Source organism: Thalia democratica, chromosome 1 (assembly GCF_965202585.1).
Source record: "Thalia democratica chromosome 1, ktThaDemo2.hap1.1, whole genome shotgun sequence".
NCBI lineage: Eukaryota > Metazoa > Chordata > Thaliacea > Salpida > Salpidae > Thalia > Thalia democratica.
In genome coordinates, this window is record NC_139165.1 from 60,323,439 (window position 1) to 60,349,929 (window position 26,491).

The window sequence follows — 26,491 nt, forward strand, 5'->3', positions numbered from 1 at the left end:
ACATTTTTCAAAAAATATTTCAAAAGCTAAATAATATTTTTAAATCCTTAAAAACTGACTTGTAGTTTCTACTTAAAGCTTTCATATAAAAGCTAAAGTTAATTATTGTAAAATAGTATTGGACCCCCTATGGCCTTAAGTCAAAATATCAAAAAATATGTGGTTTTGGAGTTAAAATAATTTTTTTGGGGTTAAAACTTTTTTTTGCTAAATTTTTTTCTTCTAATTCCTAATGAAGCCAATAAACATCTGAATCATATGTTTATATGTTTCCAGTAATCATCACCCAAGTATTCCATTACCCTAGAAAAAGATATATATTTTTAGTAAGTTTTTAAATTTCTGAGAAAATTGACAATTAATAAATTGTAATCCCTAAAATCTTATTGGAAACCTAAATAATGATGTCTTTTTCTCAAAAGTTAATTATATTCTATAAAAACTGACTTTAAAGCTTTCACATAAGAATTAAATAGTAAATTAAAAAAAATCTTTATTCCTAAGATTAAAATTTAAAATAAACTGTTTTTAAATATGTATTAGAATCATCATCAGTCATACAAACACAGTTCATTGGTAAAAACTAGACATTTAAGACAGATCTTTAGTAATGCAAATAAAAGATATCAAGATTCTAAGTAATTATTAAAGTATTAAAAAATTCTATTACAGTTTTACTTAATTTTATAATATCAAATATCTTGTTCAATAAAATATTTAAGCTAGTGTTGTTTTTATATAGGTCTTTTAGACTTTAATGAGAGTTCAGTGAAAGCGCAATTTATGTAATTTTTTCATTCAAAACTAATAAGATTTAGGTAATAAAATAATTGAAAAATATTAGACAATTTTTTATATTAAATACATATTTCTATTAAATATTGAACATAATTTCTATTTTGTAGTTATATTAGAACTACTTCTGTGTATCTACTACTGAATTTTTTTGTTAAGCTGTTTATATCTCATAAGTTTAAGAAAATCTTTTAATTTTCTATGAAATGAATTTTTTAATATTTAATTTGAGCAATCTGTTAAGGGTCTATGTTAGTTTTTTTTAAAGAAATGTTTGAATTCCCTTTTGCCTATATCAGAGAGAGTATAGTAAGTTATATATGTTCAAATGAAAAAAATATTTATCTCTATTCAACACACTTCACCTAATATAAAAAATATTTTTAAACTATTTATTGGCTGCTTATACCATTAGCTCAAGCTAATTTTTTGTGACTAAATATGTTTTTTGCTTCAAAAAGTGGCAACCTTTACTATTCTGTTTGTTTTTTACATATTTTGTTTTGTATTTCTATAAAAACTGGCTTAAAATTAATAATTTGAGCTTTTATATTAGAACCATTGTTAAATTTTATTAAGAATTTTTATTGTCTATGCCTTTAAACTCTTTATCTATGGTAAGCTGAGAACTTAATTGTAGTAAGTTGCAAAATGACTTAAGTTTTTTTTACAGTATCATTTCAGTTTATGAAGTTTTTTTTTTAATTTTCAAGTACAATTTAGAGTCTTAACCAATTTTTAATACAGGATTGCCACTAAACTTGGAATTCTGGAAAAACTTGGAATTTAACAATTTAAACTGAAAAACCAGGAAGTTTAAACATATTTAACATGTTAAGTAGTGAAATTTTGGTTTGACACAAAAGTCTATCATGTTGATCAAAATTTTTTTGCATCATCATAAATTTTAAGGGCATAGGGGGGGGGTAAACACCCTTTTTTGTTTTTTGATCTTATTTTATATAGTTTTTACTAAGCTAAAAAATGCTTTTTACAGATTTAAAAATTTCAAAATAGTTTTTGACATATAGACGGTCAAAGTCGGAGCCAACAATAGGTTCCTTATGGGAGGCGCAAACTAAAACCACAAAAATAAACTATTTCACTAAAAATCTATCTTCTCCTACGTTTTTTGAGATAACTACTTCAAACTTTCAGGAAATGTTCCTTGATATATTTAGAAAATTCTGTCGGAAGGAATTTTGAAAAAAATAAAAAATAAAAATTTTATATAAAAAATAAACAAAAAAAACAGTTTTTTTTTGTTTTTTTGATATAAAATTTTTATTTTTTAATTTTTAAAAATTCTGTTCCGATAGAATTTTCTAAATACTGCAAGGAACATTTCCTGAAAATTTGAGGTAGTTATCTCAAAAAACCTAGGAGGAGATAGATTTTTAGTAATTTCTAGTTATTTGCCGTTTAAGTTTGCGCCTCCCATAAGGATCCTATTGTTGCCTCCAACTTTGACCGGCTATATCTCAAAAATTATTTTGAATTTTTTTAATCTTTAAAAAGCATCTTTTACCTTAGTAAAAACTATATAAAATAAGATCAAAAACCAAAAAAGAGTGTTTACCCCCCTTAATTTATTTAAAAAACGCATTTAAAGAAGCTCTACAGTATCTTTTCAATGTTATTGTTTTAACTAGTGATGTACCGGACCCACAATTTCGGGTCCGGCCGGACCCGGATCCAGACTTTTTTTTCAAACTAGAATCCGGCCGGAACCGGATCCGGACTTTTTTTTCAAATTAGAATCCGGCCGGAACCGGACCCGGACTTTTTTTTCAAATAAGAGTCCGGCCGGAACCGGATCCGGACTTTTTTTTCAAATTAGAATCCGGCCGGATCCGGATATCAGACAAAAATGGTAATATCCGGCCGGACCCGGATAGTGAGTCCGGTACATCACTAGAATAAACTAGCCTGAGTCAGAATGAGGATTTAAAATTGAAAAAAAAAGAACTTTTATCTAATAATAAGTAGAACAGCTAGCCTCAAGGTTTACAAATTTAAGTGTTATTTACAATTAAAAATCTGAAATCAAGTTCTTGAACAAAATACACTAGAAAGTTACAAAATATTGAAAACTGGATCAGCTCAAACTTATTCAAAATCTGAAAGAAAACTAGCCTGAGTTTTTATAAAAAACTAAACTAGCCTGAGGCAGTCCAAAATTTTCTAAAATTCCCAAAAATTTTCAAACTAGCAGGGTTGCCACTGTTTAAGTCAATAAAACTAGCTAGAGTGAGTATAAACAAGCCTGAGTCAGAATGAGGTTTTTAAACTGAAAAATTACTTTAATCTAATAATCAGTAGAATAGCTAGCAAAGGTTGACAATTTGGTAGAAAAGTTGTGGACTGATTGTGGTACACTTAACTTATTAGTACTACCCATCATAATTAAATCCTACCTTATTTAATTAATATCTAACAAACCCTAAATTCTAACTGAGACTACTTTCTATAATCAGACACGACAGTTTTGAGTGATGAATCTTTTATATAAAACACAACAAGAAATACTAGCATATACAAAATTATTAATTACTTTGGTAACACTTTAAAACTGGGAGCTATTTAAATCTATATCAAAAGACTTAAAACAAAAAACTAAAAATTAAATAAAACTTTTAGTAAACAAGAAACTGTAAAATTTCTAATAAACTTTTAAACTATAAACCTGGCTTAAACATTTAAACAATTAAACACCTGTTGAAATATTCACTTTTAAGACAAAACACTACTTACAATAAGCATTCACAAAAACGTTCAAGATATTTTGTTGCTTCAAGCTACACACCAAACTAACTAACTGCTTACATATAAACTGCCTGTCATGTTCTGATGTTTTGTTGCATCAGTATTTAGTTTGAAATATTTCGTCATATGATTCTCATTGGCTCGTACATTCAACCGTATTAACTCTAAATATTCTCTGAGCTCAACTTTAAACAATAAATAATGCAAGTATTCATTCCAAAGTTTTCAATTTTACAACATATGTAAAGAGTTGCATTTCATGAAATATTTATTTATAGTTTAAATGTAAACAAATGTAAATTAGTCACGTGTACAAAATGAGCCAATCATGGTAGGTGTTTAATTTTAACTGACGAAAATGACTCTTATTAATTTACACAGGGTTTGTTTTTGAAAAAATACTTTTCAGTATGCTCTTTTTTACTAACAAGTTCCGGGTCCGGCCGGATCTCAGTTAGGATCCGGCCGGACCCGGATCCGGACTTTTTTTTCAAATTAAAATCCGGCCGGAACCGGACCCGGACTTTTTTTTCAAATTAGAATCCGGCCGGAACCGGATCCGGACTTTTTTTCAAACTAGAGTCCGGCCGGATCCGGATATCAGACAAAAATGGCAATATCCGGCCGGACCCGGACCCGGATAGTGAGTCCGGTACATCACTAGTTTTAACACAGTTTTCTACTTAAAGCTTAATTTTAAACAAGAAATAGACCCAAATATGTTTACTTTCAAAAACCTGGAAGAAATTTAGAATACCTGGAAGAAGTTTCTGAAAAGCTGGTGGTCATCCTGTCAATATAGTTAATTAGAGTTTTCACCAGCTAAAACAATTTTTTTTCAGGTAGAAGTTGGTTGCAGAGGATCACTTTTTTTCTTTGAAAGGTATTTAGTACTCAAATTTTATTCAAGTATATTGTAAGACGATATGTATCATTTTGCAGGTGTATAAAGTAGAAAAAATAGCAATTTTAATTTTCTGATTGGTTGGATATGGTAGATAAATACTATTTACTTGATTGTACATAGACTTTGTTAAAAATTTTACTTTGTTCTTGAAAACATTTGATATGGCTTTAATATATTGTAGTTTCAAAACTTAAGAATTTATCAGGTATTTATATCTTAGGTTTGTTTAGGTTGTTATCATTTGATTTTATCATTTTCTTTATCAATTCTAAAGGGTATCTATTTTTTTCCAGGATATCTTTTATTCTTTCTACCTCAAAGTGAAGAAGTTCCAAATAGCAGATCTTTTAGGCTCTATGATATAGTGTTTTTTAAGTTTACTTTTTGTTTCTTACTGCAAAAAGATTGCTTATTAAAATATTGCCCAGTGAATGTTGTTTTCCTATAAACGTTCAATAGGAATTTTGTTCTTTCTTTAGTAATCAATATATCTATAAATGACAGTTAATTGCTAACTTCCACTTCGTTAGTGAAAGAAATCTTTTTGTTAGAGAATTAAATTATCAGGTATTTATATCTTAGGTTTGTTTAGGTTGTTATCATTTGATTTTATCATTTTCTTTATCAATTCTAAAGGGTATCTATTTTTTTCCAGGATATTTTTTATTCTTTCTACCTCAAAGTGAAGAAGTTCCAAATAGCAGATCTTTTAGGCTCTATGATATAGTGTTTTTTAAGTTTACTTTTTGTTTCTTGCTGCAAAAAGATTGCTTATCAAAATATTGCCCAGTGAATGTTGTTTTCCTATAAACGTTCAATAGGAATTTTGTTCTTTCTTTAGTAATCAATATCTATAAATGACAGTTAATTGCTAACTTCCACTTCGTTAGTGAAAGAAATCTTTTTGTTAGAGAACTTAATTTTCAAAATAAAGCTGTGTTTTTTCTGTTTTAAATATAACTGACGGTCATAAATATATTTGATGTAGACAACCTGTTAATACAACTCTTCAATAATTTTAGATTCTTAGTATCCAACAAAAATGTTTGTAAGTGTTGAATCCAAAGGCAGTCCCATGGCCAAGCCAAGTATCTGTCTATAAATTTTATTATTGAAACTTAGTTGTACGTCACTTGTTGCCATTTTCATCAGTTTTGTAAAATTATTTTTTTAAAGTCTGGTTTTCTCATTTCATATTGTTTCTCAGCACTTACTTATCTTGATTGATTACATTACTAATCTGCATCATGTCAAATGATATTAAAACTGTTTTAATTATTAATTTGTATTATTTATTGAGTATTGATTTATTTAAATTATCAAGTTAACTAGCCTGTCCTAATTTTACAAGTTTAACAGATACAACAAGATTTGTAAAATTAGGACAGACTAGAGAATTTGATAAATCAAAAAACATGGAATTGCGGATAAACCTGGAATTTGATAATTTAGGTAAAACTAAAACTGAAAAAACTTGTGATTATAAAGAATTTTTACTTGTAAAGTAAAGAAATTCTGACTAGATACAAAAAATCTATCATTTAAAAAAATTAATGAATTTTTTTATTAAGAAATACATTTAAAACAGCTTTACTGTTTTGTTATAATGTATTTATTTTTTTTAAAACAGTTTTTTACTTTTAATTTATTTTATACTAAAAATGGACCAAAAACTTTTTCTTTAAAAAACCCAAAATAAATTAAAAAAACCCAGAAAATAATTTGAAAACTTTATTCAGCCCTAAATTTATGAATTCTTCATACGGTCTTAATTTTGTTTTTATCTTAAGATGGAGCAAAGTTCAGGTGTTAAATGCCGGCTTAGTCTGATCATGTAGTATAAATTGTTTTGTTAGACTGATATTTGGTAAAAAATTTAAGTTATAAACTTAAATATTTTTTAAGATAATGCTGTTGCAATTTTTAAAATATATCTAATGTTCCATTTGAATTTTTCTGATATACAGCTTCCTAAATTTTATATTACTGTAATTGAGGGATGTTGAGAGATCTGGGGGCTAGGTTTGTTTTAGGTGGATATTTTGTGTTTGACATTTATTAGAATTTAATTTTAGATTTTTGTTTTTAGCCATTAGTAAATATCAAGGTTGCCTCACACTCATAATACTCAGAATAATTCAGGATATTTTAAGTTTATGAAAATCTTAAGATGACTTAAGACAGTTCAGGATAACTCAAAATTTTTAGAATTTGAAAATGTCCAGGATGACTCAGGACAGATTGAGGTCACTCAGGACAAATTTTAGTCACTTGGGACAGTTTTTTGACTTATAGAATGGCAACCCTTAAATATTATCTAGGGTTAATTGTAAAGTGTAATTTGACTTTCTAAAGATTTTTGCTTCATCTGCAAATAAATTTATGCCACTTTGAATAACAATCTTTGTTGCAATATCATTAGTATATACTATAAAAGGTTAAAGAATTTGATAATGTATCTTAAATATAAGCTCTTTGTGATGTATTGCTTAAAAAATCTTTAAACTATTTAACTAAGCTTTTATGCAATCTATACTAAGTTAAATTTGGTTTTAGTTTTTGATGTGACACTGAGTCATAGACTTTTTGAATTATTATATGTATATAATTTCATTATTAAGCTGTAAGGTATTAGCTAATAATGTAAACAGGTCAACTGCTGGTACTTTATTAAAATTGTTTAGGTGTTATTATAATACATATAAATTATAAATAAAATTATGGCTAAGTGTTATTATAGATAATATGTGTTCAAAAGTTGATTATGCTTTATAAAATATTAATAAAGTTTGAATATAAAAATATAATGTTTTAAAACAGCACCAAATTTACAGTTAAGGGCATAGGGGGGGGGGGTAAACACCCTTTTTTGGTTTTTGATCTTATTTTATGTAGCTTTTACTAAGCTACAAGATGCTTTTTACAGATTTAAAAAATTCATAATAACTTTTGAGGTATAGCTGGTCAAAGTCGGAGGCAACAATAGGATCCTTATGGGAGGCGCAAACTAAAACAGCAAATAACTAGAAATCACTAAAAATCTATCTCCTCCTACGTTTTTTGAGATAACTACCTCAAATTTTTAGGAAATGTTCCTTGCAGTATTTAGAAAATTCTGTCGGAACAGAATTTTAAAAAATTAAAAATAAAAATTTTATAACAAAAAAACAAAAAAAAAACTGTTTTTTTTGTTTATTTTTTATATAAAATTTTTATTTTTATTTTTTTCAAAATTCCTTCCGACAGAATTTTCTAAATATATCAAAGAACATTTCCTGAAAATTTTAGGTAGTTATCTCAAAAAACGTAGGAGAAGATAGATTTTTAGTAAAATAGTCTATTTTTGCCGTTTTTGTTTGCGCCTCCTATAAGGAACCTATTGTTGGCTCCGACTTTGACCGGCTATATCTCAAAAAATATTTTGAATTTTTAAAATCTGTAAAAAGCATCTTGTAGCTTAGTAAAAACTATATAAGATAAGATCAAAAACCAAAAAAGGGTGTTTACCCCCCCCCCCCCCCCCCCCCCCCCCTATGCCCTTAAGTTTTTTATACAGGAGTTAGTGGTTCATAATACCTTTTTTAGTAGATGGTTTTAATTTTTTTTTACAGAACTTATTTTATATAGACATCATAGAGATTTTTTTTCCAAATTTAATGAAAGTTTAGTTGTAGACCTTGTAGTTTTCATCTATAGTAAAAGTTTTCAAATTTTAATTTTTTACTATCCTTTTTTATTTTTGTTTCTTAACTGTTGTTTATATTTCAAATAAATTCCAAAATAAAATAACAAGTTTTTTTTAGTTTACTTTGAAATATATTAACATATTTACAAGTTCCATTGCAACATTACTTAGATATATATATTTTTAAATCTAGTTATGAATGAAAGTTAGCTAATAGTTCTTTTGATCTCAATAATAAAAAAAATTAAATTGATTTCTTTAATTAAATTAGTGTTTTGTTATAACTGTTAAAAAATAAAGGTTTAATCGTTTGCTAACAAAAGATCTTAGTGAATTAAGGCCATAGGGGGGGGGGGGGGTCCAACATTTTTTTTTACTAAAATTAACTTTGGCTTTTATATGAAAGCTTAAAGTACAAACTATAAGCCAGTTTTTATAGAATTCAAAAATATCATTTATCTTTTGAGATATTTAATTTTTTGTAAAAATTTTCCAATATAAACGTATGGATTGCAAATTTTTTGGGGTCAGTTTTCTCGGAAATTTTAAAATTCACTAAAAACCTATCTCCTCCTTCATTTTTTGACCTAGAGACTTCAAATTTTCAGGAAATGTTCCTTTTAATATTTTGAAGAATCTGAATGTTGGAGTTTTTGAAATTTTGAAAAATAAAAATTTTATCCACAAAAAACTAAAAAAAAAGGGTAGTTTTTTGACAATAATTTTTTTTTACTCAAAATTAAAAAAATTCCTACAATAGATCTCTTTAAAGTTTAATGATACACATTCTGTAAAAATTTGAGAAAGATTACTCAAAAAATGAAGGAGAAGATAGATTTTTAGTGAAATAGTCTTTTTTCGCATTTTTAGTTTTTGCCTTCCATAAGGAACCTATTGAACGCCCTTTCTTTGATCGCTTATATCTCAAAAGTTACTTTGAGTTTTTTTAAGCGGTTAAAAGTGTCTGATAGCTCAGATTAAATTCTACAAAATAAGATCAAGTTGTAAAAAACAAAGTGGATCCCCCCTATGGCCTTAACTTCACTGGAATATAAATAAAAACAAATTGTACAGTAATCTTCCTTTATTGTACCAACATATGTTTCTGTGTGTTAACGAATCAACACACTTCAACTGGGTTCTGTAAAAAATAATTACTGTAATGAAAGAATAGAAGCATAGAATAAAGTAGGTGTATACATGTTTTCATTAAAATAAAATATTTTTTACAGATAATAGTTAATAATAGGTTAAATACTTAATATTAAATCCGACGTTATAAAACTATATAATATTTGTGATTATTAAGTCTAAAATAAGTAAATAAACTAAAATACACAACAAAACAACAAATCATAATATAAACAAACAAATCCAGTAATGGAAAGAATAACTGATTTAAATTTTACTGTTGTTAATGAATGAACAAAATACATTCAATACATCTAATAATTATGTCACAATATAAATGAGGTTATTTCAACTATTTAATTTGTATTGTAAAGTTTATTAATTTAGTTTATATGTTTCTAATCTATTTTAAACAAAATAAAACATTAACCATTAGTTAGTGTGTCAATAAAATTTAATTAAACTTAACAACGGTGAAGACAATAAAAGTCACAGAAACTCGATGTAACATGTATATTATATATTAAGTGTTTGTAATGATTAAATCAAAATTAAATACAATTAGGAAACAGATTTAGTTCAAATGTAAAAATCAAAAACGAAAAAAAAAATTAAGAAAACAGAACAGAAAAAAACGAAATTTGTTATTGAGCTTACAAAGTACTGACCGATAATTAAGTTACAGCAACATACATAAAATCACAATGACTTAAATTACATATATACTGTATTTATTGATTATTAAAATAATTGGTTGATAAAGTAGCAGTCGGGTGTTTAAATTAAATATCCCATACAGATGTTTTCAATATATAATAAGTAAACTGTGTTATATATGAAAGTTAAAATGTAAAACAACAAAGTGGTCATATGCTAAGTATAAACCTGCAGTAAACATCAGCCAACAATAACATCAGTAGTGTGAGCAAGATCTGCTAAATATGCAACCTTGAACGAATGGCAATTTTAGCAGAAGATAGTAAACAATTACTAAATAAAAGAACAACTGTGCACACAACCAACGGTTCTTCTTCAAATAACACCTTGGCGCTTTCTCACCTTTCATATTTTTCATTCACCTTTCACATACACACACATTTTCACTTAACATGTATTAATATAATTAAATATCTTAAGTAATATATAGTTTTATTCATTTATTATATATATATCTATTTCACACAAGTCACTTTCTATTCTCCGACATTTCATATATTCACTTTACCCTCCGACTATAATTCTTCACACCTTTATGTGTTAAGTTCCAAGTTTAATTGGAAACCTGTATTCAAATCACAGATAAACCGTGCTTTTTTACCTACTATGCCCAAGAGAGCTAGGAGGTTTTTTACTGCAGGTTTATACTTAGCATATGACCACCTTGTTGTTTTACATTTTAACTTTAATATATAACACAGCCTACTTATTGAATATTTGAAATATCTGTATGGGATATTTAATTTAAACACCCGACTGCTACTTTATCAATCAATTATTTTAATAATTGTTAAATACAATATATATGTGATTTAAGTCATTGTGATTTTATGTATGTCGCTGTAACTTAGTTATCGGTCAGTACTTTGTAAGCTCAATAACAAGTTTCGTTTTTTCTGTTCTGTTTTCTTAAATTTTTTTTTTCGTTTTTGATTTTTACATTTGAACTAAATCTGTTTCCTAATTGTATTTAATTTTGATTTAATCATTACAAACACTTAATATATAATATACATGTTACATCGAGTTTCTGTGACTTTTATTTTCTTCACCGTTGTTAAGTTTTATTAAATTTTATTGACACACTAACTAATGGTTAAAGTTTTATTTTCTTTAAAATAGATTAGAAACATAAAAACTAAATTGATAAACTTTACAATACAAATTAAATAGTTGAAATAACCTCATTTATATTGTGACATAATTATTAGATGTATTGAATGTATTTTGTTCATTCATTAACAACAGTAAAATTTGAATCAGTTATTCTTTCCATTACTGGAGTTGTTTGTTTATATTATGATTTGTTGTTTTGTTGTGTATTTTAGTTTATTTACTTATTTTAGAATTAATAATCACAAATATTATATAGTTTTATAACAGTCGGATTTAATATTAAGTATTTTACCTATTACAGTAACCTTTCGTATCTTTACGCACTCGTGACGTTACGCACTCTCGTTTAGTTACGCATTTTAGAATTCTAAAAAATTCAAAAATTCAAAATTTGAATTCATTTTAATATAGCACAAATTAGGTTTATTGTATATTTTTAATTTTAAAATTTGCTTTTAAATGCTAACTCACCTCTCTATATTTTTAGACTTTCTAAACTTATGTTCCTTGACTAAATAATAAACATTTAGTTATACCTCAGTATATCAGAATTTTTGTTAACAATAAGAGATTAAATTAAAATTTTTACAGAAATATGACTGTGTTAAATAATGAAAGTATATGTTGTTTATTGATCAAAAAACAAAAAGCGCTCAAACATTTGGTCCAAGGGCCTGGTGTATGAAAAACCTTTCGGTAATTGAGTCATACACCAGGATACAGTTTAAAGTCATGTCCAGGACTAATATAATGAAATAATGAGAGTTTAAATCACAAATAAATAATACAGCATTCTTGCCCTATATATGAGTAAACATCTAAAAAAGAAATATAATGAAACTTCCTATCAAAAAGTAGAAGTGATACTTAATAAATATAGAGCTTACACTTAACTCAAATCTCAAATGGTTTTTTTGCACAGCGAGCGTTAAAATTTTTCGCACGCTGCCTTAATTTTTCGTAATGCTCACCAGCACCAGTTACAGATTTGGAAAAAAAAAACAACTGCGCATTAAAACTGATGATCTTCATTAACTTTTTAAATGCTTTTATTTTAATATATCTATAGTTATATCTTTTGTTTTTATATTTATAAATAAAGTAAACGAATTGTTAAAAGTGGGAAAGTTCCCAGTATGCTTTTAACTAGAAGCAATATCAAAAAACAGCTATTATAGTAAGTATATTTGGTACCTCTCGTATCTTTACGATCTCTCGTATCTTCACGCACTTTTTCTGTGGACACAATGTGCGTAAATAAGCGAGAGGTTACTGTATTAACTATTATCTGTAGAAAATATTTTATTTTAATGAGAACATGTATACACCTACTTTATTCTATGCTTCTATTCTTTCATTTCAGTAATTATTTTTTTACAGAACCCAGTTGAAGTGTGTTGATTCGTTAACACACAGAAACATATGTTGGTACAAGAAAGGAAGATTACTGTACTATGTTTTGTTGTTTTGTTATATATAGATACATAAATCCACTTTTAAATAATTTGTATAAAGTTGTTTAATTGAAATACTACATTAATGTGAAACGAAAATCAATATTCAATTTAATATTTTTTTGCTTATTAGACTTTTAAAAAATAAACAAGATGAACTAAAGTTGTGCATAAACAAATAAAAACATAACATATAAGTAATAAGTATGAATTAATAGCTTCAACAAATAAGTATAATTTTGAAAGACTAGTAATTTTAGAACCCTATTTATTCATGTTTTATTACAGAAAAAAAAAACCAACAAACGGTATCTTCATCTTCAATAAATTAAATCAGAAGAATTTTGTTTACCTTATAACTAAAGAAACTGAAATTCATGTTGATGGTAATTATATGTATTTACACACAAGCTTAGAAAAGTATAAACGTTAGAATTCATATATTTTTAAGATAGTTTTTGTTATGATCAACATAACTTTACTAATTTTTTTAAAGTTTCATAACTAAATAAACATGGTAAAATTAATTTAAAAGGTTTTACAAAAACCATTTGTCATATTAAATTAAATTTCAACAAATATATTTATAATCCTGTCAGTCTTCATCTAATTTGTTTGACATTCGTTTAAGCAAAACAAAATAAATGTTTATAATAAAACAAACACTGATTTTAAATAACTTTAATCCCTGATGGTTATGCATCAAATAGTTTTTAAAATAGCATTTCTTAAAGCGAATTTGTATATAAATAAATGTACCACAATTTTTAAATAATACAACTTGTTAATCTGAAAATACACTGGTGTTTTTTAATCAGTATGTTTTTTATTTACTTTTGTTTTTTTGCTTAATAGACTAAATATTTCATTAAAAGGTTCATTTTAGTTTTAGTTTATTTAATTTAGCTTATAATCTTAGTATTTAAACATCTTAAAGTTTTTATAACCTAAATGATAATGAAATAAAAAGTATTTTGAATAAATTTAAAGGTAAAGTGAATAAAGAATCAAATAATAAAAGTAGAATTTATTTTTTTCCTTAAAAAATAAGTTCTTCTAACAGTCAATTTAGCTTTTTTTTTTTCCTGTCCGTAAACCTTTTTAAGACATTCTGTAATAACTTTTAAACTAAATAAAATTTGTCGTTTTTTTTTTACACTGTACCAACTGATCAAAGTGCATGATAAATTCTGTAAAGCTGAAGTTGTGTTTTTGTACTCTTCATTACAAACCAGAGAATGTCTAGTGTAAGTGGGTAGCTGTCAAATTTCCTTAACCCCCCAAACTGCATGAGAGGACAAAATTGCACGAGGGCACAAAATCGCACAAGTACACATTTACACGAGGGGACATATTTGCATGGGTTGAATTTAGTTTTTTTAATTTTTTATTGAATTTTTTTTAAATTAATTAATTTTTTGTTTACTATCACTTTACCCCTAATCTTTACCCTTCGGTCTGTTACCTATATTTTTTTTGTATATTATTTTGTTATTTTTATTTTTTATTTTTTTTACTTTCACTTTCACTGTCACCCCTAACCCTTACCCTCGGTTGGTATCTTTATTTCTTTTTAGTTAATTAATTTTTATTTATTTCTTAATTTTTTTTATAAACATTTTTTAGTTAATTTTGTACTTTTATTTTTACTATCAATGTTACCCCTAACCCTTGTCAGTAACTTTATTTTTATTTTTATTTTTTTTACATTTATCTTTTGGTTTCTTTTTTTCGGTTTTTTTACTCTCGTGCCAAAATGACCCTTTGTGCATAATTGTAACTTGTGCAATTTTGTTTCCTTATGCAAATTTGTCTTCGTGCAATTTTGTTCCTTGTGCAATTTTTCTTTGTGCAATTAAGTAACTTCGTGCAATTTTGTCTCGTGCAGTTATTACCCGCTCCCAGTATAAGTTTTAATCTCCTGTTAATTATGCCAAAGAACTTTTTTTATTCCTTAGTACAAGCTGTGATCTACCGCATTCATAAATTATAGATGTGACTGCATCTGGAACTGTTTTTCAAATTAAGATTCTACTTGATCTGGATCTAATCAATTGGAAATTTTCAAAATTTAATGTTTAATTACACTTCAAATAAGTTTTTTATTCGTTTAATACTTAAAATAAGCATATTTTTAGCATATAATAAGCATATATTTGTTTTACAACATTTTTTAACATATAATAGGCATATTTTATTTTAAATGGGATGTGGCATATAAAAGGTAAAACTGCGGTCCGTAAAAGGTAAAATAGGGCCTGCAAAAGACTAATGTAAAACTTAAATTTGATAATCCATTGTTTAAAAAAAAGCCAAAAAAAGAAGGTTTCAAGTACAATTTACAGGAAATTCGAAACTTATTCTTAGATATTTTGAGCTTTTATAAATAGTAAAAACGTAAACTGGGGCTTGATGACCATTTTTATTTTCTAAATTTGGCCTCAAACCACTAAATGCCTGCCGACTCCTGGCCTAAACTATAAAAAAATTGTATTTTAATTCACTTTAAGTGTAAAGTTCAGTTAAATTTAGTCAATATTTTCTGATTTTCTTCTAGGTTTTTCAAAGTACAAGTTTTCTAGTCAATTTAAAGTATAAAATTTAATTAAAGGTAAAATCTAATTTGTATGATCAAAATATATTTAACAGATAATGTAATGCTTCATTTAATGTGTTTTTTAATAAATAAAATTTTAAAAACTGCAAAAAAGATTAATGAATAAAGTAAATATTTTGTATTGAATATCAATTTTTTAATTTTAGATGTTAAATTTGTTTAAAACTTCAGGTTATCCAGTTTTTTTAGCCTAAATTTTAAAATTCAAGGTTATCTTTGATTTTGCCAGGATTTCAAGTTACTTCTAAGAACTTTATTTACCATTCATTGCAAACTAAAGGATATCTGGTTTTAATTGATACAACTTAAAGGGTTGAATGTGTACCAAAATGTGAAATAAATAGAAAACAAAAAAAAAATTACCAAGGCTAACTTCAGCTTTAACATTAAACTATATTGCTTGAAATAAATGTAAAAAAAACTAAAAAAAATTTTGTAAACCTAAAAAATTATGTTAGACATGAAATAGTTTTTTTGGTAAACTAGGGTGCACACTGACAATTACTATTTTTAACTATTCTAAATTGTAAATTATACTTGAATGTAGAAAAAAAATTAGTTTAAATTTAGTCTATTAAGAACTTAAGGGTGGGGTGTAAATCACTTTTTGTTTGAAACTTGGTGTTGTTTTTTACATAAAATACTTACTTACTAGTTGTTTTTCATAGTTAAAAAATTATATTAGCTTTGAGATGTAAGAGATCAAGTTATGGAGGTCAATAGGTTCTTTATAGGAGGCGCAAACTAAAAAAGTGAAAATAGACTATTGCACTAAAAATCTCTCTTCTTTTTCAGTTTTTGAGCAATTGTTTTAAAACTTTTTCAGGCTGTTCTTTAGTTAATTTTAAACAACTTGTAAGAAGCATATTTTTGAATTTTTCTCTATTTTTTAATTAAAATATTAACAAAATAGATGTTTTTTTTTCGGTCATAATTAAAAAAAAAAAAATGCTCTACAAGTTGTTGGTAATATTAAAAAGAATATTTCCTAAAAGTATAAAGTAAATTGCTTTAAAAACAATAGAGGAAATAGATTTTTATTGGATTTTTCAAAATTATGAAAAAATTAATCTTAAAATTTTCGTGTTCCATACGGATTTTTTAATAGAACTGGTTATATCTCAAAAATTAATTAGTTTTTTTTATTTTATAAAAGTATCTTACGGTATTTATTTACTGTAAACTTTCAAATAAAAGGCATGTTAATTATTGTAGAAAAAGATGTTGGACCCCTTCCCTATGGTGTTAATGTTTTTGTTATAACAAATTTGATATATAAACTTTTTACATCAATATTGATGATAACATTATTTTTTACAGTACTTTTCTTTATTCAAATGACGTATGTTTCTCTGTTTAAATAATTAAATATGTCAGCTAAATAAAGAAAAGTACTGTACAAATTGTTGTTGTTTTTGTATATTCCAAGGAATTTGTTTCGTTAGGATATGTATAAACAAACAATTAGCTAGTAGTTTTGAATATTTATGTTAGTTCTAGTTATGTACTTCTAGAAACTCCAATAAAACAGTCATAATTGCAGATTCTGATTTTTTATTCTTGATTCATTTCGTGAAGTCAGAAGAGCACGAAGAAACTAAACAACAAGTTTTAGAGTAAGTTTTTTAGATTTCTTCTCTTTATATTTAACTTCTCTATTGCTTCAATTTTAGTATAGGAATAATGCTGAGAAAGATACAAAGTAATTAAGTAAACTTTTTACCAAAAACTATCTTAACTGGACTAAATTACATATTGCTTTTAATTTGATGCATGTCTAACAGTGGACCAGCCATTGTATGTACAAAAAAAAAAAAAACTTTTTTCGGAGTTTTTCTTCGAAAATTTGCGGCCAGAAAGATAAGGTTCTAGCGCATTTAAAGTTTTAAATATTAAAATAAAATTGTATAATACAGAAGTTATGCCAGTTTGCGCAAAGCATTTTGAGGAATTTTTGCATAGATTAAATTTTAATGTCTTTAAAAATTATAAAATCAGCATCCAATATTTTTTTTTCCATTTAATGCTACTTGCGTATTTAAATTAGGACGCAAATAGCATTAGATGGAAAAACAAAATTATTAACAATCTATTAATAAACATACCTTTAGTTTTACTTACTAAATCTCTAAATTTTGTATTTATTTGAATTTATTCAAACGTCATAATTTAAAGTTATTTTTATGCTGTTCACTTACCAAAATTTTTTTTAAATTTCATTCAAAATTTATCACTTTAGAATGAAACTCGTGTAGTTTTGAAAAGCTTTGTGTAATAAAATATAAAACAAAATGAATAATCTATTGGTATTAAGTTACAAATGGTATATAAATCAGGGTTGCCACACACTCAGGGAACTCAGGGAATCTCAGGGAATTTTCAAACTGTAGAAAATCTCAGGGAATCTCAGGGAAACTCAGGGAATTTTGGCATTTTTCTTTTAACTCAGGGAAACTCAGGGAAGTTTTGATTTTTTCCCTAAATTTCAGGGAAGTTTTTGAAAATCTCAGGGAAATTTTTTTCTAGATCTAGAATGAGGTTTAGTTAATCCAGTTTCAATATTTTGTTCAAAAGTAGTAATTTTTATTATTTTAGTGGTTATTTAGAATTTTTTTAGCCTTGCGGCTAGTTCTTCAATATTCTTAGTATTAACATTGTAGTTTTTTTAAGTTTTAAATTTATATTTACTTAAGTAAAATCAAACAGTTTAGAGAAATGAAAGTTGTTGTTAACTATTCATTGAAAATTTCTAATAAACTTTTTATTTTTAGTTACTTGAGTAGTTTAAAAAACACTATGTTGTACTATTAGTTCTTATTTTTTAAATAATAAAGTCATTTGTTATTCGTTTACAACTACTTGTTTTCAGTAAAAAAAAATAAAATGAATACAGATTAGTGTTGTATTACTTTTGTTAAAAAAATAGAGGTTAAATTTTTGTTTATAAATAATAATTTCAAAAGTAGTAGCAAGTGTTGAACGGGGCTTTAGCTTAAATAAGGAAGTAATATCAACTAATATGGGAGAGATGACAATAAGGTCCAGAAGAATGATCAAAGATCATCTATATGCAAACAGTCTAGAACCAAGCACAGTTGAACTAAGTTCTGAATTGTTAAAATTTGTAAAATCTTCTAGGGCCCAATATTTGGCATATCTTGACCTTGAGCAACAGCGCTTTGCTAAAAATGTTTCAAATAAAGGTGATGCTTTGAGCAAGTTAGGAGAACAAAAAAGTAAACTTACAAAGCAACTCAAATGTTTGAATGAAGACTATGACAAATATACTGCAGATGCCAACAAACAGTCTGATTTAGAAGCAATGAAAGAATTATTAGCAAGAGGAATAGCTGCTAAGGACAACGCAAATAAACTTGAAAATAAAATTAAAACTATTGATTTAGAAATTGCATACTTAAAAAAACAGTAATAAGATTTTATTATTAGGTAATGTGAAATTGTTTTAAAATCAAAATTATGTTTTCAGTCATTTAAAATAGATTGTGTATGAACATCTAAAAGACATAAAAAAAAATATAATTTTAGATTATTTTGTATCAGTTGTTAGGTATTAAGTTGTACTTTGATATGAGATATTTCTTTAGCTATTTCTTTAAACTTTCTTTTTGCAGGTTTTTTTTACAATAATGTTAAGCTTTTAAGTTTTATTTACTGCATTCAGAACAGTTGCTAGGAAAGACATACAAGTCATAATGAAGTTATTATGTATGCATTTAAGTGAGTTCTTCATGTGAAATTATTATTATAGTATAATTAAATTTTGTCAATTAAAATGTCAAACAAATTAAACTTTATTCTTTTATGTAGAAAGTTAACTAACTAGTTTACACAAAGTTGTGCAAAAATTTAGTTTTTAATTTTTAATTGGTTTAAACCTTTTAAGATTTAGTTTTTGAAAACAGTTTTTTTCATAAATTTAATGCCGAAGCATACACATACAACCTTCCTTTTATTATTAAAGAAGAAAAATGAGAATGAGGTATTAATAATTTGTGTTAGAAGAGAAATTTTTTTTTTAAGATTTGAAAAATACTCAGGGAAACTCAGGGAAATTTAAGGTTACTCAGGGAAATTTTTGGTCACTCAGGGAAGATTTTTTGGCTCAAAGAGTGGCAACCCTGATAAATACTTAAAACTATTTTTTTTTCTTGGGTTAAAATATGAATTTAAAAATTAACTTTAATAAGTTTATTTCAGGATTTCCACAAAACCTAGAGTTCTCAAAAAACCTGGAATTTTAAACATTTTTTACATGTTAAGTAGTAAAATTTTGAAATGAAACGAAAAATCTGTCATATAGATAAAAATTGTTTGTCATCATCAATTTTTGTTTTATTTGAAAAACAATTTAAAATAAAGTAGCTTTTACATTATTTTTTAATATTGTTATACTATTTAACTCAGTTATTTACCGAGAACTTAACTTTTAACTAAAAATATGTCCAAAAACATGTACTTTTACAAAATTTGGAGAAAATTTTTAAAAACCAGTGGAACCCTGTTATTTAGTTTTTTATCATTTTAAAAAGTATTTATACTAATTTATATACCATTTGCAACTTATTATTAACAGAATACTCATTTTGTTTTATATTTTGTTTCACAAAGCTTTTCAAAACTAAATACGGTGTTGCAATGGGCAGCCCATTGGCCCCAATCCTAGCCAATTGGTTTGTAGCATCAAAAGAAAATTACCAATTACAAACAAATTCAAAAACAAAACCTCTATTCTACACAAGATATGTAGATGATAAATTCGTAGTCACACAAAGCAAAACTGAATTAACAAACTTATATCATGAAATTACTCTACACCTAAACTTAGAATTAACTTTAGAAAGATCAGTTGACGGAAAACTACTGTTTCTCGACACTGAAGTAAAACAAGTATCAAACCAACTACACACAAATGTGTACAGAAAAGCAACAGACACAGGTCTAAAAATGCAATACACTAGTATTTGTCCAAAATCTTTGAAACTCGGTTTAATAAACTTTTATCTAAACAGAGCGCTAAATATATGCTCTAATTTTACCGCTTTAAAAGATGAACTTAAAAAAATAAAAAAAACTTATTGCTTAAGAATCAGTATCCACAAAACCTTATAGAGTCCAAAATCGACAAATTCTTTAAGTTCACAAAATCGACAACTCAACATTTAAACAAAATGAAAATATTAACACAAAAAATGAAAGGAAAACAAAAACCGAAAACTGCTCTTATTTCACAACAGTTTACATAGGTAGTTGTTCAATAAGATTCCAAAAACGAAAAGCATCCATATTTCAAAAACACAAAAATTAAACCGGCCTACACCAGCAAAAAAATTTCTGATTACTTCAGCAACAAAAGTAAATGCTCGGAAGTATTTGACGCAAATGTTATTTCTAAATATACCTGCTCTGCAGATCAGAGCATCTCTTACACTAGAGAAACATCACGGCAAATCTTCCGACAAATCACAGACCACTGCGGAACAGATAAAAACAGCGCAATATTTGAAAATCTTTTTAATTGCACACTCTGTAAAAACTCTAACTTTAAAGTTTTGAAACGATGCAAACAAAGCGAACTCTACAGCCTGGAATCAATATTAATTGAAGAAGAGCGACCTAAGTTAAATACGCAAATAGCATTAAATGGAAAAGCAAAATTATTAAAAATTTAATGATAAATGTACCTTTACTTTAGTTTTACTTGCTTAAACTCTAAATTTGGTATTTATTTTAATTCATTCATACGTCATAATTTAAAGTTATTTTTTGAGCTGTTCACTAACCTAAAAATTATTCAAATTTCATTTAACATTTATCACTTTAAAATAAAACTTGTATAGTTTTGAATAGCTTTGTGAAATAAAATATAAAACAAAATGAGTAATCTGTTAATGATAAGTTGCAAATGGTGTATAAACACGTTTAAAAACCTTCCTATAATAGTATTTATACTAAAATATTATTTTTTGCGTATTCAGTTGTTAACCTAGTTTACTGCGAAGGGTTAGGCACTTTTAGAATTGCAAGATCTATGTTTCAATATATTACAAATATAGTAAATTTTATTGAATTTAAAAAAGCATTCTAAAAAATGCACTCAGTATTTTTTAAAATCTTTTCTGGAGAGTTTTTATTTTATTTCTATTATATTATATATTTATAATATTATTGAAATATTAATTTAACTTGCCTCATTATAAGACTGTTTAAAATCAACTTATTTTTTATAAAAAAAAGGGATAGACAGGGTTGCCACTTTACCTGGAAACCTGGAAAAACCTGGAATTTGACAATTTAGGCAAAAATAACCTGGAAAAACCTGGAACTTTTATTAATTTTAACTTTTTCAGTAGTAAAATTTCAATTTTACACAAAAAATCTATAATATAAATAAGATTTTTTTGTCATCATCAAACAATATCTTTATTAAAAAACATATTTAAAGTAACTTTACAGTATCTTTTCAATGTTTTTATACTACTTAACACAGTTTCTTATATAGAAATTAACTTAAAACTAAAAATATTGGAAAAAATAACTGGAATAAATTTGGAAAACCTGGAAAAAATGTTGAAAAAACGAGTGGCAACCCTGGATAGAGCAGAAACTTTTAAGATAGCTAACTTTATTAAGTCTGATAATTTTTTTAAAATTAGAATTAAAAAAAAATATTTCAAAAATTCAATTGAAATAATTTTGAGCTACATTAGAATAATATCATCACAAGTATTGTTTTTATACAACATTTACTTCTTATGTCAACTTCAGCCCAGTTTAGGCCTATTCCAAGTCTTTTCCTAGAAATATGATTTGAAGTGACAAATTGAAAGTTTACTAAAATGATTTATTATTAAGTTGATAATAATTTTATCAAAACTATTACGGATAATATAATTTTCAATTATTTTGGATAAAAGAAAACAGACATAAAATTGTTATGTCATCAGTCATATAAAGCTCGTCAAGATAATTTCACGATTAATCAAAAAATATTAGATAAAAGTAAATGATAAACAAAAAAATTTAAAAACTTTATTGATTAGTTAAATTGTTTGCAAGTTAATTTTTTTAGAATGTATAAGGTACTAAGTTTTAAAGTTACAGCCGTATATAATGTAACTGTTTGAGAAAATGTAATATTTTGCAATATTTAAGTGGTTTTTAATATGCAGAAATTAGGCTGCCTTTACTATCACTATACAAACAGAATGTTAATGTATTTTATTGTTACTGAAGTTAAGTTTTTATTCATAGGGTGATGACCCATCAAAAAAATATATAAAACTAAAAAATTCTAATTTGATAATAGAAATGTTACTAGTTAATTAAATGTTATAATGGCCTTTACTTAATGGGTGATAAAATATTAGAATTTTTATAAATGCTTAAAATATATAAACAAAAGCAACTTTTCATAAAAAGTAAATTCTTCAATGAATTTTGATGTATTTCTAAATTGAAAAAGTATTGTGTACAGGTGTGTTTAGCGCAATGTTTTAACCGAAAAGTTTTATGAAACAAACATCAATGGTGTATCCTCCTCTTTATTTTCAAACCTTGTTTACTCAATTTTTCAGGAAATTTTCATAGTTTGTAAAACGTCTATTGTGACATAAGAAAAACAAGTTTTTTTATCAAAAAAGCATCTAGAAAAGTAACTATGTTTAGTAAAAACATAATATTAATCTAATTTTATATTTTATGATGAATAAATTACTTTTTACCTTTCTCTACTTTCAGGATTAAACACAATAATTTGCATTAAGTGTTTGTTTTTAAATAATTTTTGTACAAATTAAAATTTGTGTTAGATTTTTTGTAAAAAAATGCAGTTTTGAGTTTATATGTATTTTTCTTTTTTATTAACTCCGTTTTATTACACTCTATTTTTCTAATTATTGCAGTTGTTTTTATAGATTTATGTTCTGTAATATTTGTTTGAATTAACTTTAAATTAACCATTTCCATGAATGCTTTTATTGTACTTCATTACATATGAATAGGTGTGTAGCACCGAAGGATAGCCATGTTTAAGGTCTAACAAACCCTAATTATAAACCTACGACCATCTTAGCTAGGCTTCATTTATAGTGTTGTGGTTGTTAGAACAAAATCCCGTACTGGTATCTGCGCTCGCGTGGTGTACTTAATTTTAATTTTACTTTGGGTTAAAGCAGACAAAGACTTTTCTTTTCTTATTTTACTACTCTAAATTTACAACTAAATACTACTTCTTTAGTATAAGTTAATAGTTGCTACCTTAATTATTAAGCAAAAAAGTCTAGAGCAGTGGTACTAAGCCTTTTTTTATAAGTAATGCACAACGAATGTTTGATTCAACGTCTAATCGGTTTCGCGCTTTAGGTTTGATAATAATAAATGCAGAGAAGCCGCATTTGCACAAGTAAGTTAAACAAAAAAGAGTCAAAAGTCAAAACATTTAGAGCTGTATACCTAGCGGTGGATAGCAGCTTTGCATTTTATAATCTAAAACGCCATAGGGTTGCAAGAGTAAAAACAATTTTTGCAAAAGATAAGTTTATTCGATAAATTCTTCTTGTATGGCTTCAAGAATATCCCCATCGGTTACATAACAATAGCTGGCTCACTCAATTTTTATTTTTTTTACAACTTTAACGATAGCAATACTGATACACTCAGTTTATGACACTCCCTTCTCACTGATAAATATACTCACCTCTTTAAAAAATGTATTCTCAAATTTTAGAAACTCAGAAGATTTACAACATTTGAACTGACAAATCCTGAAGTTTGCAAATACTGCCTTAATTTACTAAAATTTAAGTAAAAAACTGAATTCAATTAGAAAATAATAAAATTAAATATATTTTATTAATTTAAATTTTAAAATATTAAAAATATTTAGATAATTATTTGTGAATTAATTTGAATGGAAAAATTTAATATGTTAAAAATAGCTATTCTAGAGTGCTAATTCTGCTGTAAATATATTAAGGTTATTTAAATATAACGCTCTGGATAAACAATGATAAGGTAAAAGTTCTCTGTTTGATGAAAAGTTAGACTATTATAACAATAATTATAAGAACACACTAACATACAAACAAACTGACAAGTCACTAATGTACACGTTTTATTAAATTGTGGACTTGTTCTGAAATCAGATTACAGGATAGAATAGCTGCTAAGTTCGGCGTTCGATAATTCTATGCTGTTCGTAAAACAAGCTTAGATATAAGCTTAAAATCAGTTAAGGAGAGCAATAAGTTTTTTTTTCAAACCTCAAATTCAAATAGCTGTAAGGTTAAACTTCTCTTAAATTTAACCTGTTATTAAAAGGTGTAGAAAACAGCTTACAACTAGCCAAAACTTTTTTTAATTGTTTTAAAAAGTAAGCTTTTAGATAGAAAGTAGGTTGCAGGCCGCAGTTTGCTGAGAAAGCAAACATGTTTCATCAATGTATGAGATTTAAGTAGCTGTTAAGTTAAGCGTTTGATAAGTCTAATTTGTTCGTAAACAAGTGTATAAAGTAGCTTAAATCAGCTAAATAGAGATAATATGCTCAAAACCTGAAGAACTGTTATTTTAACGAGGCTAGTAATAACGTAGACCAATTAGAACGAAGTTTATTGTAAATAAATACTTACATTTAAATGTAAACCTTAAAAAAATGATTGAAAACACGGGTTTGAGTATTCAGCACGTTTACTATCTGCAATTCTTTGACATAAAATAAATTCTTGTAACATTCCTATCCCTTTTTCTCTTATTATCTCTAGGAAAATAGCAGCATTGGGTATAAACCTTCAAAGATTGTTAAGTAGTCTGAAGTCTGCTAAATAAACAATATACATGTTGAATTGATAAAAATTTATGGTATAAATAGTTCAAATTAATTTAAGGTTTGTTTTACAAAAATTAACAATGACCCTTATTTGAAAGTCTTCATTTTATATAAGAAGTTGGCAGCATTATATATGTAATGGACCATTTTTCTTTGAAAAAGTTGCTCGCGGGCCGCACTTTGTATAAAAAAGTTTTCTGCAGGCCTCAGTTGTTTTAAATAATTGTAATAATAAATATAATTAATACTATTTTAGACCAAAAGTTATATAAATGATGCAAAAAAAAAACACTAGGAATTACCATTTTCAGCCTTTGATTTAATTAAGCCTAATTTAAAAAATTAAAAAAAAATTGCTTAATGTTGGGATAATCACACAATCTAACATTTTACTTTTTTATTTTTATTTTCCTATAATGCCTTTATAGTTTATTTCTTGAAATTGAAAGCTGAAACTTAATAAGATGTTTAATTTAGTTATTTTGTACAGAAAGTAATTACATTAAAAAAAATTATTGTCGTAGTATGAGCAAGTTGTCTTTAGTTTTGCAAGTTATTAAAATTTAAACAGGTTTATTCAGTATGCTAAAGATAACAATGAAGGTGTTGAACTGTTCATTAGAGAACGTAGAAAAATGTGTACAGTACCTACATCTCAAACTAAACTTAATATTGTTGATATACTTCATCAAGCCAAGGTTTTTAATGTAAAAAACTAATATTATATACTAATATTGTGACTAACGAATCAAGACTCACTATACATAGTAATAATGTTTGTTTTTATTTAGTAGTGAACGAGTACAATGAAATTTTAATACTAATTATGTATTACTATATAGTTTTTATTCTTTACAGTAAACTCAATTTTAACGTTGATAAAATTGAAATAAATACTTTGAAATGAGTTTTAATTATTCCAATATAGTGGGTGATGTCGGTTTTTATTAATTAAAAACTCTGTGTAAGTTCTATTAGAATTTACTTGTTGTTGTTGTTTAAGATTTTTTAATATGTTTTATCAACTTTTTAATATATCATAATATACCAAATCTGTTGAAGAGTTTCGTGAATAAAACGTTTGGTATACACGCTTAAAGTTGTACAATGTTTGAAACATAATTTTAATTGACATATACTAATAAACAAAACAACTTAAAATAAGTGAATGAAAAAATAAAATATGCAAATACTTAAAAGTCATTCAGTATTAAGAAATACTGCTAATTATTTATTAGCTCAACAACAACTTGATAAATTTTTTTTTGCAATAACCGTGCAAAGGTTATATAAGCATAACACAATCTTTACTTTAATTTTGCTCATTCTGCAACGGTTTTATTACTATTTATTTTTAAGTTAATTTTTTTCTATTGCAGAACTTCGCTCTCTTAACATGATTTTCGTGTACCCAAGAGAGAACATTTAAAGGCTGTTCGTAATGTTATTGTTAAATATG

General features: G+C 26.0%; 1 protein-coding gene across 2 annotated transcripts in view; it reads left to right on the top strand.

Annotated features, from left to right (window-relative positions):
• LOC145849236 (uncharacterized) overlaps positions 1-26,491 on the top strand; it is a 37,429-nt gene that overhangs the window by 5,375 nt on the left and 5,563 nt on the right. The window contains exons 2-5 of one of the 2 annotated variants that reach the window (XM_082954377.1): positions 4,404-4,444; positions 12,860-12,999; positions 16,732-16,804; positions 25,604-25,730. In XM_082954377.1, the coding sequence (XP_082810503.1) occupies positions 4,404-4,444; positions 12,860-12,999; positions 16,732-16,804; positions 25,604-25,730 (381 nt within the window). The remainder of the gene's footprint in view (positions 1-4,403; positions 4,445-12,859; positions 13,000-16,731; positions 16,805-25,603; positions 25,731-26,491) is intronic. The other variant, XM_082954378.1, reaches the window with a different exon arrangement.